The following is a 16,048-nucleotide window of genomic DNA, read 5'->3' as shown; positions in this document are numbered from 1 at the left end:
ATGTTTATGCACTTGTGTGGATGTTTGGTGTGGAGCCCCGGGGGCTCGGGTGGGTTTCAGACGCGTTTCAGAGTGTTTGGAAGAGTTTTAATTTTGTTGGTATTGTTCTGGTGCTTCAGGTCTCGCAAATGCAAGATCTTGTTCGCATTTGCGAGGAGGTTTACGCATTTGTGAGGTTGGGTGGCACTATTGATTTCGCATCTGCGATGGCACCTAGCATTGTATTTTTCCGAATTTGTGACCCTCTTATCGTTTTTGTGAGGTGCCCGGCTTTGCATTTGTGAGATTTTATGTCACATTTGCGACGTCAACAGAGTTGGTCAGTGGTTGCTTTTGCGATCAAGTTTCCGCAATTGGGGGGTTCGCATTTGCGAACCCCAGGTCGCAATAAGACATCTGCATCTTGTTTATAGCTGAGTATTTCGGGAGTTAGCTTCATTTTACCATATTTTGAATCCTAGACTCGGTAGGAGGCGATTTTGTGGTGATATTTTCATACCAAACCATTGGGTAAGTTGTTTTAAATTTTCATTTATATTTCATGATTATATACAAGATTTAACATCAAATTCATGAGAATCTAAGAGGAATTTTGGGATTTTTGTCTATGTTTTAAAAAATAAAAATTTGAGATTTTAGAATCGAATCGGACTTGGATTGGAAATAAAACACATATATAAACTCGTGGGGCTATGGATATTCGAGACCTACCTTTCGACTCGGGCTATGACCGGGAGGGCCCGGGGTTGACTTTTGGGGAATTGTATAAAGATTATAGCTTTATTAATTTGGTTTTACAGCGCGTTATAACTTGGCCAACAATAGGTGGTGTGTCTTATCGGGAAATAACGTTATCTCCACATGCGTCATCATTATGCGTGGTTTCGAGATAGGGGTTGACGGCTTGTTGCTTCGATTTCGGTGCCACTCTGCAGTTTTCCACTTCGATTCTGGTGCCACCCAATCCTATAAATAGGGGGAGGGTTTGTTTTTTCGAAAAATCTTGGCCTTTTCGTCTCTTGTTATTCTTTCTCATCTCCCCCGTGTTTGCTTCTAACGGTTTCTCTACTTCTTCTTCCCCCGTTCTTCGTTCTTAGCTTTCTCTGTTATTTTACCACATTTATCGCCGAAGAGATGCCTAGAACACATCGATCTCGGGAAGGGGTTTCTGACACCACTCCGTTATTCGTGGCGCCCCGTTTTGGCCATGAGGGCATAATGGTGGAGGAGGATAGTTTCCCACCATGGAGGAGTTGTTGCCGAGACACCCTATGTCCCGAAGCGACTTTCTTAAGGATCCTCCTCCTATTCCTATCCCTGTTTTCTCTGAAACGGAGCAAGTTTATATCGATGCTCTCCGTACAAAGTATAACATTCCCGCTCATGTTGATATGGTTCCAGCGGGAATGGACTTTGTGGAAGCCCATAGGCCTGGGTACTGTGCTTTTTATGAGTACCCTTTCGTGATCAGTCATTCCTTCCCCCTTCTTCCGTTAGCGGAGGAATTCTGTCAATTCTACCAGATTTTCCCGGCTCAACTTTCCCCGTACACGCTTAAAATACTCCTGCTGTTGACAAAATACGCGGAGTTAGCGGGGTGCGAGGTTACCGTTCACCACCTTCTGCACTTGTTTCACCCAGCTTTCACAGGGGTACCATGGTGCATTTGAGGCACCGTGGGACAAAAGGGCTGGTGGTTGGGACCGACGACTGATCGAGTCGTAAATTTTGGCATGAGTACTTCTTCATCAGAATCACACACATCGTGTCTGACCCCGCTAGGTTCCCAGAGCGATGGAACGAGAACCGTAAGTATCGCCACTTGTTTTACTCTTTTATTTCTTCTTCATTCACCTTAGTATTTGTTTACTTCTCGTTTGCAGCTGTGGGGCGTCCACCTCGCCCAATTGTAGGTATAAGGGATTGGGTAGCCCGTTTGCTCCCCCATACAGTGGAGACTTGAGACTGGCCTGCTTTCGTAAAACATTTTGGGCCGAGAGTTTCATCTGGTAAGTGTCTTCCCCTATATCACTCCTTGACTGTATACCATTGTCCATTGATACGACTCTTTATGATAACATGTCGGGGAGCTTCTAGGCAGAGGGCCCCAGTCCTTGCATTTCGACAGGATGTCATTGCTGTAGGAATGCAATTTACATTGGGTGAGTCCGTTCGGGAGGGTCGTGCTCAACAGATACAGATGGGAGATACTTCTCGCGATATGGTCGTGAGGGAAGAGGCCTCTTCTGTTCTGATCCATCACCTCGCAGACGAATCTCTAATGGGGACGAGTCGTTACTGAGGAAGAGGAGGAGAGTGGAGCTTGGGAAAGGTGTGGCCGTGGACATTGGTAAAAGTAGGACGGGTGCATTGCAGAAGATGCCTGTCCCTACGTTTATGGCCGATGCTATCTTGTAGGGTTTGCATTCGAATCGGTTTATTGATAAATCGAATCGATTTGTTATCGGTTTATCGATTTATAGATTTCGATCTCGATTTTGAAATTTTCCTTATCGAGTTATCGATTTCGATTTTGATTTTGTCCTCTTCGGCTATCGGTTTATCGATAAAACGATAAGATACTAAAGAGACAATTTTTTTTTACCCTTATTCTATAATACCCTTTCCCTTACCTTAAGTCCGTAACCCTATTATTTCCTCTATCATATTTAAGGAATGATCATATTTAAAGCTCAAGGGAATGAAGTTCAAATTAATGGAAAACAAAATTAGCCGTGATGATGTATTTTTTTTATACCGTTGGAGTGTTGGTGGCATACATTTCATCCCTTACTTTAGTTTCGTTGCATGTGCTTGTTGACACAATTTTTATGTTATAAACGGTGTTCGTCTTATTTTAGCTTCTTTTTGTTCATATTAGTTAGGCGTGTTTATAGAGATATACTTTCCGTGGAATCCCGCAAAATTTTTTATTGGAGTAATCGATAACAGAATCGATTAGCCCCAAAAATTGATAAATCGAAATCGAAAAAATTGAAACCTTATTGAAACGATAACGATAAGCATATGTATAAATCGATAATCAATAAGTAATTATCGATAAGGGTCAAAATCGAATCGATAAATCGAATGCACACCCCTACTATCTTGGCGGGGAGGTCCCCCCAAACGAAAGTGGTTTACCCAGGAGGTGGTTCCATGCTCTCCGTTGAGGGTGGCGCATCTTCTAACGCCGGAGGGGGCCTATGCATCGAGGGCAATGGCTCGGGTTCGGATGTCGACCCGGGGGATGGTCGTGAGTTTTTAGAACGCCATACTCATATGGAGGTCAGAGTGGAGGGCTCTGATCGGTATATAGTTGTCCCTGGGGATTACAACTTGTTGTCGAACTGTGATCAGGTGGCGTCTGTTTTAGCCCCATTATGTGCTTCCCCTGAGAGCGAGGCGCTTAGAGCAATGAACGATATGGAGTTGTCTCAGAACGTCACCGGCATGGCCTTGCGGGTAGATGTCTTTCACTTTCTTTTCGTCGTTGGGTTTGCGTTGTTAATTTTGGCCCGTCTTTTTGTTTTAACTTTATCTTGTTGTGCCAGTCCCTTATCATGGAGATTGAGCGCGAACACCGGGAAAGGAAGAGGACGACCATCTATGGGAAGATGTCTTCTAAATATCAAGAATATCGCACCAAGCATCGTGCGATGGACGACATCTACAATCAGGACCCTGACTTCCAACTGTTCCGCGAAGGGCTTAAACAGATGGAGGATCAATTGGCGTGCAAGGTCGAGGAGTTGAGAGAGCGAGACGAGGATCTCATTAAGGCCGTCGCCCACAATAGTGAACTTGAGGCGTCCCTTAAGGTGAAGGAAGATAAGCTCGAGTTAAGTAGAGGGGTGATGGCTGAGAATGCCGACCTACAAGCAAGGATGGCCAGTTTAACTACTGAATTGGGTATGAAGGCGGCGGAGATCAATGAACTCAAGGGAAAGTTGAGCATGAGTGCCGATAGACTGGCGACTGTTATTTCTGAAGCGACAGCTTTGGAAGATACCCTCTGTGTCTGTAGGTCGGAGCGGACAAAGGAGAAAAAGGCATCCGAGCTTAAGGTAGCGGGGCTCGAGAGGCGTGTAAAGGAGTTGGAGGCGGAGCTATCCACATTGACCGGACAAGTGGCATCACTGAGAGTGCAGGACGCGTGCCGACACTCACAACCTTCTACGTTTCGTGCTTCAGCCGATCCTATCGTGCCTCATCGTTTATATGAGTTGTGGGTTCGCATTGAGGCCAAGCTTGATGTTTACAAGGCCCTTCATGCTGACGGGAGGGCATCTGAAATAGAGCTTCAGGATGTGCGTGCCAAAGCTCATGCAACTCGTGAGGCATGCGGATACGACCTTCTTTCGCCTGACGGGGATGATATCAACTTTGATGATGCGAACCGTCTTGCCTCCGACTCTTGGTATGAAGATGTGTATGCTACCGTGGACGATGCATAATTTTTGGTTTGTAATTACTTTTGCTTCAGGATTTTTGTAAGGGCGTCTTTGAACCCATTGTAAAGATAGGTGCTAGTAACTTTTTGTTGTAATGAAGAAATTGTTTTGTCGATTCGGTGGTAATCATTGTAATCTTTATGATATCCTGGGTATTTGTCGAACTGTTAAGCCAATTTTGCTTCGAGTGAGCTCAGACCTTTTTCTTTGACGATGGCCTTAGCCTTTGGGATGTTACTTTCGAGCTGGCGTCGAAGCAGTATCCCATCGTTGTTCGAGTGAAGTCGAACTCATATCTTCGTCGGTGGGCTTAGCCATTGGGATGTTACTTTCAAGCTGGCGCCGAAGTAGTATCCCGTCGTAGTTCGAGTGAAGTTGAACTCGTTTCATTATCGATGGCCTTAGCCATTGAGATGCTACTTTCGAGCTGCGCCGAAGTAGTATCCCGTCGTAGTTCGAGTGAAGTCGAACTCGTTTCTTTGTCGATGGCCTTAGCCATTGGGATGTTATTTTCGAGCTGGCGCCGAAGTAGTATCCCGTTGTAGTTCGAGTGAAGTCGAACTCGTTTCTTTGTTGATGGCCTTAGCCATTGGGATGTTACTTTCGAGCTGGCGCCGAAGTAGTATCCCGTCGTAAGGGTAGCACTCTATTCTATTTGTTGGAGTATCGTGGATGCTAGTTTCATTCATACATTGGAGATTTGATTATATTCTTGTAGAAATACGTGTTGACTTTGTACATGCAATGGAGATTTGGATATCTATACCCGGTCCCTTCATTACTCGACTTGGAGATCATGTCGATGGGCGGGCTGATGAACAACACTTCGGACCTCGAGATGTCTCCCTCGCCGCCTCATTAAAAACCTTACCGAGAAAACCCGATTGGGACAAAACCCGGGTGAGGGAAAAAGAGTACAACTTAGGCGGCGCTTCTTTTCAAAAGTAGATGTATTTGAGATGGACGACATTCCAATTGTTTTGGAGTAGTTTTCCTTCCATTATCTCTAACTGGAACGCTGCTTTGTTTGCTACCACTGTGATTTTGTATGGTCCGTCCCGGTTTGTTCCTAATTTTCCCTCATTAGGGTCTTCTGCTGCTTGTGTTTTAGCTTTGAGAACATAGTCTCCGACCTTTAGTGGTTGTATTTTGGCCTTCTTATTATAGTACCTTTCTGCTTGTTGCTTTTGGGCTACCATTCTTACGTGAGCCATGTCTCGTCGCTCTTCGACTTCATCCACGTCTTGTAACCTACTTTCGTCGTTACTTGGTCCGCTCTCATTGGAGTATCTCAGGATAGGTTCTCCGACTTTGACAGGTATAACCGCATCAGTCCCGTAGACTAATGAGTATGGCGTCTCGCCTGTGCTAGTTTTTGGCGTGGTGCGGTATGCACATACTAGTTCTGGTAGTAGTTCAGACCGTAGCCCTTTGGCATCCTCCAGCTTCTTTTTCAATATATTCAATATCGTTTTATTGGAGGATTCGGCTTGACCGTTGGCGGCAGGATGGTATGGTGTGGAGAGTATTCTCTTGATGAGCCATTTTTCAAAGAACTCGGTTGTTTTCTTTCCGATGAAATAAGGTCTTTTGTTGCAGCTGATTTCTTTGGGAATGCCGAAGCGGCATATTATATTTTTCCATATGAATGCGATAACTTCTTGCTCACGTATTTGAGTGTATGCACTTGCTCCCACCCATTTAGAAAAATAGTCAGTTAAAACCAAAAGGAAGCGTACCTTACCTCGCCCTGCCATCCCCCACTTTATGAATGGCCATGGCGAAGTGACGGAGTGCAGAAGTTCTCCTGCTTGGTGTATCATAGGGGCGTATTTTTGACACTGCTCAAATTTCCTAACGTAATCTGCGGCTTCTTTTTTCATGGTGGGCCAGTAGTATCCTGCGCGGATGAGGCATCTGACGAGGGCACAGTTTCCTGTGTGAGCATCGCAGTGCCCCTCATGTACTTCTTCTAGTACCCCCTTGTTTGATTTGGCCCGAGACATTTGGTTAGGGGGCCGCCGAACGTCCTTTTGTAAAGATCATAATTTACGAGACTGTACCTGGCCGCCTGTATTCGGAGCTTTTTGGCTTCTTTCTTATCTTTTGGGAGCATTCCTTCCTATAAATATGTTACGATACGGTTGCGCTAGTCCCAAGTTAGGTTTATAGAATGTACCTCGACCTGGTCTATCGAGGAATGGAGGAGGGTGATCACGTTTTCTTTGTTGATATTTCGGGTGGCTGCCGCTAGCTTGGCGAGACCGTGCGCTTTGACATTCTGCGCCCTGGGTATCTGGTCGAGGTGGCATTTGTCGAATTCTGGTAGCAGTTTTTGAATTTCTGACTGGTACTTTTGTAGTCTCTGTTCTTTGAATTGGAAAGTCCCAGTGACTTGATTCACCACTTGTTGGGAGTCACAATGGAGGACGAGTCATCGAGCGCCATATTTGAGGGCTAATTTTAATCCTGCGATCACAGCTTCATACTCAGCCTCGTTGTTAGTCCTTTTGGGGCATCGTATAGATTGGAGAATCACTTTGCCCGTAGGGACTTCGAGGACAAGTCCCAGTCCCGATCCCGACGAATTAGACGCACCGTCAGTATAGAGGACCCAGAGGCCGGAATGTGTGGATGCACGGAGCGCCTCCTGCGCTACTTCAAGCAATATTTCCGCACTGAAATCGGCAACAAAGTCAACGAGCACTTGCGACTTTATAGCAGTTCGTGGTTGATATGTTATATCGTGCTCGCTTAATTCTATGGGCCATTTGGCCAACCTACCCAATAGTTCGGGTTTGTGTAGGATGCCCCTAAGGGGGAAGGTCGTCACCACTTTTATGGGGTGACATTGAAAATATGGTCTAAGCTTTCGTGAAGCTACGACTAATGCCAGAGCTAATTTCTCAAGGTGGGGGTACCTTGTTTTGGCATCAATTAAGGGTTTGCTAATATAATAAATTGGAGACTGCGTACCTTTGCTTTCGCAGACAAGAACTGCACTTACTGCGACTTCGGAGACTGCTAAATACACCAGAAGGCATTCACCTGGTCTGCCTTGAGAAGTAGTAGCAGTGAGGACAGGTACGCTTTCAGTTTTTTAAGGCGTCGATGCATTTCGAGTTCCACTGTAGTCCGTGATCCTTCCTTAGTACATTACAAAATTTATGGCACCTGTCTGATGACCGTGAGATGAACATCGATAGGGCTGCTATTCGTATTGTCAACTTCTGTACCTGCTTTTTGCTGGTTAATGTCTTTGGTATTCCTTCGACGGCCTTTATCTGGTCTGGGTTGACCTCGATACCCTTTTGCGACACCAAAAAATCGAGGAACTTACCCGAGGTTACGCCAAAGGCGCATTTTTCGGGGTTCAATTTCATTCTGTATCGCCTTAATCTTTCAAAGGCTTTCTTCAAATGACCAATGTGATCCTCCTTCCTTTTTGACTTCACTAGAATGGTGTTGATGTAGACCTCCATAGTCTTTCCGAGTTGTTGTTTGAACATTTTGGTGACTAATCTTTGGTACGTCGCCCCTACGTTCTTGAGTCCGAACGACATAATTCTGTGGCAGTATGTTCCTTGGTGAGTGATTATTTTCTTGGTCTTCTTCTGCCATTAAAATTTGGTTGTAACCAGAATAGGCGTCTAGGAAGCTTAATAGTTCGTGCCCCGTCGTTGCGTCGATAAGGTGGTCGATGTGTGGTAACGGAAAGGAATCTTTTGAGCATGCTTTGTTCAGGTCGGTGAAGTTGACACACATCCGCCATTTTCCATTCTTCTTTTTTACCATGACCACATTGGCGACCAATTGAGGGTACTTTGACTCTCGGACGGAACCATTAGCGAGCAGCTTATCGACTTCTTCGCTGACTGCGTCATTGATTGTGGCATTGAGCTTTCTCCTCATTTGACGCACAGGTGGGTAAAGAGGGTCGACATTCAGCCGGTGCGTGGCGATGCCCCTTGGGATTCCCGGCGTATCTGAATGAGAGAAGGCAAACAAATTGGCATTGTTAGTTATGAACTCATGGAACTTACCCGGTTCTGAGAGGTTGTGCCTGATATAAGCTTTTTTCGTGCTGTCAGTGTTGTCCTATTGAACGGGGTCGAGGTCTTCCACAGTTGCCTTGCAGGCTTGTACGACATCTGGATCTTTGATAGCCTCTATTTTTATGTCGGGTTTGGTTCCCGATATGGCTGATTGCTATGCTTCCTCACTTGCTCCCTTTAGTTGTTGGGTGTGTGTGCAATCTTGGGCGATTCGGTAGCATTCTTGGACGGTGCGTTGCTCGCCTCGGATGCTGAATATTCCCCATGGTGTAGGAAATTTAATTACTTGATAGAAACTTGAAGGGACGGCTCGCATGGCATGTATCCATGGATGCCCTATGATAGCATTGTAGGATGTTTCCTGGTTCATGACGTGAAATGTCGTTTCCAGAGTGACTCCTCGAGCCAGAACGGCAGCACTATCTCTCCAGAGGTTTGTTCCACTGCATTATTAAAACATGTTAGTGTTATGCAACGCGGTACTATCTTATCCTCGAGTCTCATCTATATGAGGACTCGTGGGTGAATAATACACACGCCACTTCCGTCATCCACCATTGTTCTTTTTACATCGGTATCCGCAATACGTAAAGTTATAACAAAAGCATCATAGTGAGGGAAAGACAAACCGTGGGTATCTGACTTATCGAAGATAACCCTATCTTCGAGGTCATCATACCGTTAGTGAGCGACTGTCCGCTTGAGTTTGTGTGTAGTGGTCAAGTTCAGATGGTTGATTACCGTATCATCGCCGCCGCCAATGATCATTTGTATGGTATGAGCTGGTGAAGGTGGTTTTGGGGGTCCTTGAGGTTGATCGCGCCCACGAGCGAAGTTAACCCGTCCTCGATCGCTCAGCAGTTCTTTCAAGTGTCCCTGGTTTAGCATTCTTACCACATCCTGTCGCAGGCCTATGCAGTCTTCGGTCTTATGCCCTCATTCCAGATAGAATTCGCACAGGACGTTCGATCTCCGGGTGCTTGGATCCGATTTCATCTTTTGCGGCCACTGCACCTTTGTGCCGAGCTCTTCTAGCGATACACTATTTCTGAAGGAGAAACACAAAAGTTATGAGTAGACAACAGAGGGGGCATACCTCTCTCGTTTCGGTGTGGCACGGTGTGTCGGGGCGTGACGTCTGCATGTTGTGGAGGAGGTGAGATGGATGTCCGGATGTAGGGATGATGCCTTTCTCGATTGAAACGGGATAGTTGGTCCCTTCGACCATCGTTGCGGCGATCTCTCCTTATCTCGGTTTGTACCGAGGTTAGCCGTTGGATCGGACCATTTAGGTCGTCCTCATCTGCCCTTACTTCGGCACAATAGGCATTATGGATTTCTTCCACGTGGTGGGAGGATATTTCATGAGCCTACTTAGCAGTTTTTTAGTTGCTTTCGACCCGTTTCTATTTACCCCATTTTGGAAGGCTGCTACCGCCATCCCCTCTGATACATTAGGTAGGCTCATTAACCCTATTGAGTCGGGCTAGGAAATCCCGAAATCCTTCGCCTGTCGTTTTCCTAACGGCGAAGATGTCATTTACCATGGCTTCTTCCTTTTTTGCTTCCGCGTGAGCGGTGACGAATTTATCTGCCATTTCTTTGAAAGTCGATATTGACCGTGCCGGTAGTTGGGTATACCATGTCAGTGCTCCCCCTGTCAGGGTTTCGCCGAACTTTTTCAGTAGCTCCGATGACACTTGTTCTTTCGACAGATCGTTGCCTTTTATAGCCGTGATGTCGTGGATTATATGATCTTCTAGGTCCGTGGTGCCATCGTATATTTTCAAGTATGGCGACATTATGAAGGTTTTTGGAATAGAGTGGGGGGCTTCCCCTTCATTGTATGGTTGCTCGACGAATCGGTCGATGTCTCATTTTGGTAACAACTTCGGAGCGCCCGGTATTTTATCGACCCTTTCTTGATGCTCCTTCATCTGATCACAGAGCGTTTTATTTTCTTTTTCCATTTCTTCCATTTTCTTTAAGATGGCTGCAAGTGCGTCGTTACCTGCATCAATGACAGTATGAGTGTTACCTGCGCGTGGAGTTTCTGGATCATCAGCGACAATTGCGGTGTCAGCGTGTATTGTGCGACCGATATCCCTTTGAACAGGTTTGTCGAGTATGCTACTCAAGGTGTTTGTTAACCACTCTTCTAATAGCTTTTTCACAGCCGGTGGTGCTTCTCCTGCTGGGAATGTTGAGGTTCCCCTCTCGCGCGAGACAGTCACGCTTTCGTGTGCCGGGGGGAGGGGGGGGAGGGGAGGGTGAGGTATCTCCCTCAGGTGTAGCGCTTGGCGTTGTATTTTCGTTGTCTTCTCGGCCAGCTTCGTTGATAAAATCTAGAAGGTTGTTCGTGACGCCTACTATTGCTTTTAATCTTGCTTCCCCCTTTCCTGCCATTGTTGGTCTTTGCGAGGCCAAGAAGAGGTGATTATCCCTTTCAAGGATCTAGACGAAACTAAAATCTCAGCTAAAGAAATCCCCACAGACGGCGCCAAATTGTTTGACTCAAAAGATATTGGAACCTTTTTGAACAAATCAATCAAAGAGAATGGAGGGGTAAATCTTAGCTAAGTATAATGAACTCTAGAACAAAAGGAAAAAAAGATGAGCACAATGGGAAATATTTCTTGAACTTATGAAAGTCAGTGATTGTACATTAAGAATGCAAATCTTTAATGTAGAAAAGGTATTACAATCAGAATTCTTTGCTAAAAGAGCAAAAAGGCCCCTCAACAAGGTGTTTTTCCCACTATATATAAGAGACAACCCCCTTCTGAACCCTAGAAAACATACCATAGGGAATATTCGCGAGTATATTCCTAATGCCCCCTATTGGGCCTACACTACTGCAAAAGCCATACGTCCTCTGTTCGCTATATGTCGTCCTTCGCAGGGCGTCGAGCTATGAAGATCTCATCTTCTGTCGTATTTGTCAATGGCTGTGGTCGTCCAAATAATACATTAGCATTACATAAGCGATTCTGTTTGGAGCCACATAATTCGAAGGTATTAAAAGTGCTCAGTTATAGCACCATTGGTCAATTAGCTTGATCTATAAGAAATTGAAGGTAAAAATGCTAATATGTTGCCTGCGATGAAAGTGTTAGCAGTTAGTATTTGGAAATGTGTATTCAAACCATGTCTTAATTAGGCAGATGTAGCTCTTACGATTTTGGCTTAATCATCACATTCTCTTTGAATTGTCGAATTTTGTTGTAACCCCATAACTAGAAAACTATATGCCTATAGCAAGGCAAGAAATTCCAAATAAATATAGTAATTATATGCCATCAAGACAATGTGTTAATAGAAAATCAGATAATATACTAAAAAAGAATGTGTGTTTCGTTAATATTCCATTTTATTAAGAGGTAGAATCAGAAACAGTTGATATTCTTTCTTCTTTTCCTTTTCAAGGTATTTGCACATTGTTTGCCAAAATTTGATTGAACATATAATAAAGGAGTACTTAATTGTAGGAAAGAAGGAGAAAATAAAAGAAAGAAGAAAAAATAAATTGAGGATTTTTTAAATTTATTTTATCTTTGATTTAATTTTAAAAAAATTATTATTATTCACCTATATCTATATAACTGAACGAAGCGCGGCCAGTTCACTAGTTAGTACACCTTCCGTTCCAATTTATGTGAACCTGTTTGACTGGGCACAGAGTTTAAGAAAAAATGAAGACTTTTGATATTTGTGGTCCTAAACAAGCCAAAAAGGGGCCAGAGTATTTGTGTGGTTATAAAAGTTTCTTATTAAGGGTAGAATTGTAAGTTTAAGCTAAATTGTTATCAAATTTAGAAAGGGTCATTCTTTTTGGAATGGACCAAAAAGGAAATAGGTTCACATAAACTGGAACAAGGGAATATATAATAGAAGGAGCCCCAAATGTTAAGAGCGGATCGGGTCATTTTCCTTTGAACCTCTCTCGTCTCACTTTCATTTCTGGAACTTTCCTCTGAATACCCTAATTAACAGCTTGTTTGGATGGTTGTTACCCATTGTATCGTATTGTATTGTTTTTCCATAACAATGTTTGTTTTGATTGTTTAGTTATAATTGGTTGTATTGTATTTGTTAAATCCATTGTTCCGGAACAATGAAAAATCTCATTTCTCGAAACAATCGATTTGGTGTGGTGGGATTTTTCCTATTTTTCTTTCTAATTATGCCCTAACTTATTACTTTATAATTCTATTTTACCTTTACCTTTTTTTATTTTAAGTAATAGCAAAGTCATATAATTCTATAATAGAATTCTATGTGAAGTAAGACAACATCCCAAATATAACCTATATACGTGAAAATTCCTACTCTTTTGGTATATGTTTTACCTTACTTTTGTTTCATTCTTTCTTCTACTTTGACTTGTAATTCCGATTCTATTTACTTTATCTCCAATTAACTTTGTGAAATTGGTTGTTTTCAAGTGTGCAAAGTATTATTATTTATCTTTATTCTGCCAACTCTTTCATTCGTTTCTTTATCATCGTTGTTAAATTTTTATCCTTAAGTTATGGATTATATGTCATGTTGTTAGGAAATATTACTTATGATCTAAATTTTGCATGGAGTCACTACTACAAAACCAGGTTTTAGCGACGGACAAATTCTGTAGCTAAACAAAAAATTCGTCGCTAATCTCATTTAGCGACGGATTAGCAACGGATTATCAAGAAATTCTGCTAGCTACGAGCGTTTTAGCGACAGATTAGCGACGGCGTTCGTGGCTATTTCTAGTTTCTTTTGTAGTGAGTCTTACTTAACATTTTTTTTATTATTATGATCTAATTATGAATATAGTGTACTTTAATTATTTTTAATATTGTTAACTTGTTCCATTAATTTCGATAGAATTTGTATGAATTTAATTTCTTAATTTATATATAAGACATAATTGGTGATAAATATAGAAAGGGGTTTTCTTAAATAATTTTATGCGTAATTCTTGATAAATTAAATATTTAAAACAACTGAGAGTATTTTAGTAAACTTAGCAGTTACAGTACAGTACGATACAGTTAAACCAAACAGCAAAATGTTATTTAACAACAGGATACAATACAATCTATCCAAACATTATATTAACAAAACGATACGATACAACAGAGTGTAAACTTCCCAAATTCTGCTTGATTTAGAGTATTAACAACCTTCCAAATTTGCTAAGGTCATTAATGTAATATGAAGAGTTAATGTTCCTTAAGAGTCCCTTGTAACCTTGACGTTGTAGGGAAAACCAACTGATTAGCAATAAAGTTCGAGTGATAGCAGGGCAGGGAAGTTATTATGACTTCTTTCTCGACTAGCCAAAGAAAAGGAATTGAAAAGATGAAAAATATAGATTTCTAGAATCCCAAAATTTTCATTATACTGCAGTACAACTTGATTAAAAGGAAACAACAAATAATATTTGCAATCTGTTATCCAATGTAAAACAATGTTCATAAACTACGAGTACATCTTAAAAGGCGAGAAGGGAGTGGGGGTGAATCAATTCAGTATAACTTCAACGCAATTGCTCCACAGGCTGCTAGAAGTACAAATACTGAAAGTTTCTGCGAATTCGGGGAAGAGGAAGGAGTCAAATCAGGCTTGAATCCTGAACTTGTATCAGGATTTCCTAACCCACCGTTTGTTGTAGATGGCGGTGTGAAACCATTGTAAGGATTTCCCAAGCTGCCGCCTGATGGAGATGGTGGTGTTAAGTCTGGTGTTGTATCACCCACTGGTCCCAAAGGAGGATTGAACGGCTCAGGGATATCGTCACCTGCCATTCGTTTACATGAGCCAAATTAGACTATATAGAATTCATCATGTTCAATAAATTCGCGAGAAATGTTAAAAGTTTTACCTTCAGGGCTAGGAGCTGCAGGTGACCTAGGATTTCGAAATGATCTTGGAGACCCTGATGGTACTAAGGCAGCTGGACCTGTCACACCAATCTAATTGTTAGTATAAAAACAAAAGTTTGGTAAATTAAAGATTTGATCTCGAAACACAAGTGTAAGATTAGATAAATTAGTTGGTTTGGTACCTGGAGCTGGAAGAGGGGTAGCAGAACCTGCAATTAGAAACGGAAAACAGAATTAGTAATCAAATCAATAGATCAACATTGGGGCAAAAGTTGCCAACTAGCCTTCAAAAGTCATTTTTAGTTTCAATTTGCATCTTACTTCAACATATTGCAAATTTGACTACCAAATGACACTTATACCCTCGTACGACCTAAAGAAATGTGTGCTCGAGCCACAGATCGGGTATCGTGTTTTAGTAGCTAAATCTTGTTAAAATGCTTGTTACCTTTGCATTCGATGGGAACACCACCGTTGTTACAAGCTTTGGGGAGGGTAATTGCCCAATTTCTGTTTGGTACTTTAAAAGGAACATTTCCAGTTACAATAAGGCAGAGGCAATCTTTGCCACTGCTTGTAAGTTCCTTGAGAGATTGACAACAAGCTGAAGTTGGTGAACCTGAACCACCATTGCTCATGAAGTTTATACAAGGGTTAAAGCTACGTAGCATTGCAGCGCTACATGCTGTACTAATTTGCCCAGAAACTTTGATGCTAAAAATCATCAAAACAATAGCCAAAAACGGTACCAATCGACGAAAATCATTCAAGAATTTGAATCCTTCCATTAGGTGTAGTTCCTTTTTTTTTTCTTCCCTTTTTGTATGAGATTTTAAAGAATGGTAATGTGAAAATTTATAGATGAAAACATTGAGGTTTAAGAAGAAAATGGAGGGAAGAAAATACAAAAGTCCAAAGTGATTTTGAGGCTCAACTACCTTAACTAACTATATATCAATCAGAGTATTTAGGTGACCTTGCAAGTTTTTTTTTCTTTGTATGGGTTCTGACTTTAGAAATCTTTAGAAGGTAACTAATGTGTTAACTAAGATAAATTATATTATCTTAGTTATCATATAGATTTATATGTAATTATATTATATTTATGTATTAGTTGTGTAAATATTATTTTTCACTGTTAGTGCAAAATTAACTCAAACGGAAAAAGACAGAGCAATAACGAAGGAATTAATAATTTAACAATGCTAGGGAATGTCATGGCCATACAGGTGGCAACAAAAGACCAAAAGTATACGATGTAGTTAGGTGTCCTTACCAGATAGCCGATTCTTGACGTAGATGAACTTTGATTACTTGTAACTTGTTTTCTTCTTCTTTTTATGAACAATGTTTATCTATCTCGGTTAAGGTGAATTTCAAAAAACGAAAAGTGCCAAAGAAAGAGGAATAAGTGTGCAACGTAAAGAATGCTTCTACCTTAATCTTGTCAAGTCTTGTTGATTTCCTTCCAACTCTTCAAATTTCGGTGTAGCCTCTTACATTTTGATGTTTAAATAATTAGTTGTAACAATTTAAATTACTTGAAAGCTCAAGCTCAACATAAGTTTTATGGTTATTTTTTTCTCTTTTAAGGGTACAGGGAATAAAAAATGAGTCCGAAACTTAAATGGCAACTTTTTGGACTCAAAATACGTTTCTACTGTATTAA

At 42.0% G+C, this 16,048-nt stretch overlaps 1 protein-coding gene across 1 annotated transcript; it reads right to left on the bottom strand.

The window, feature by feature from the left end:
• On the bottom strand, positions 13,870 to 15,218 carry LOC109232764 (non-specific lipid-transfer protein-like protein At5g64080). Its single transcript, XM_019398498.1, has 4 exons — positions 14,828 to 15,218; positions 14,562 to 14,588; positions 14,379 to 14,456; positions 13,870 to 14,294 (listed from the first exon to the last, which is right to left on the bottom strand). The coding sequence occupies exons 1-4, from the start codon at positions 15,165 to 15,167 to the stop codon at positions 14,023 to 14,025; spliced, it is 717 nt and encodes a 238-aa protein (XP_019254043.1). The 5' UTR covers positions 15,168 to 15,218; the 3' UTR covers positions 13,870 to 14,022.

Source organism: Nicotiana attenuata, chromosome 9 (genome assembly GCF_001879085.1).
Source record: "Nicotiana attenuata strain UT chromosome 9, NIATTr2, whole genome shotgun sequence".
In the NCBI taxonomy this organism is placed as follows: domain Eukaryota; kingdom Viridiplantae; phylum Streptophyta; class Magnoliopsida; order Solanales; family Solanaceae; genus Nicotiana; species Nicotiana attenuata.
The sequence above is the reverse complement of the archived record's forward strand: the minus strand, read 5'-3'. Positions and strand labels throughout refer to the sequence as shown.

Coding starts and splice junctions, on each gene's coding strand:
- LOC109232764 (XM_019398498.1), bottom strand. CDS start 15,167: ATGGAAGGATTCAAATTCTTGAATGATTTTCGTCGATTGGTACCGTTT. Junction 14,589..14,827: donor TGTTCCCATCGAATGCAAAG/GTAACAAGCATT, acceptor TTCTAATTGCAG/GTTCTGCTACCCCTCTTCCA. Junction 14,295..14,378: donor TGCAGCTCCTAGCCCTGAAG/GTAAAACTTTTA, acceptor AACGAATGGCAG/GTGACGATATCCCTGAGCCG.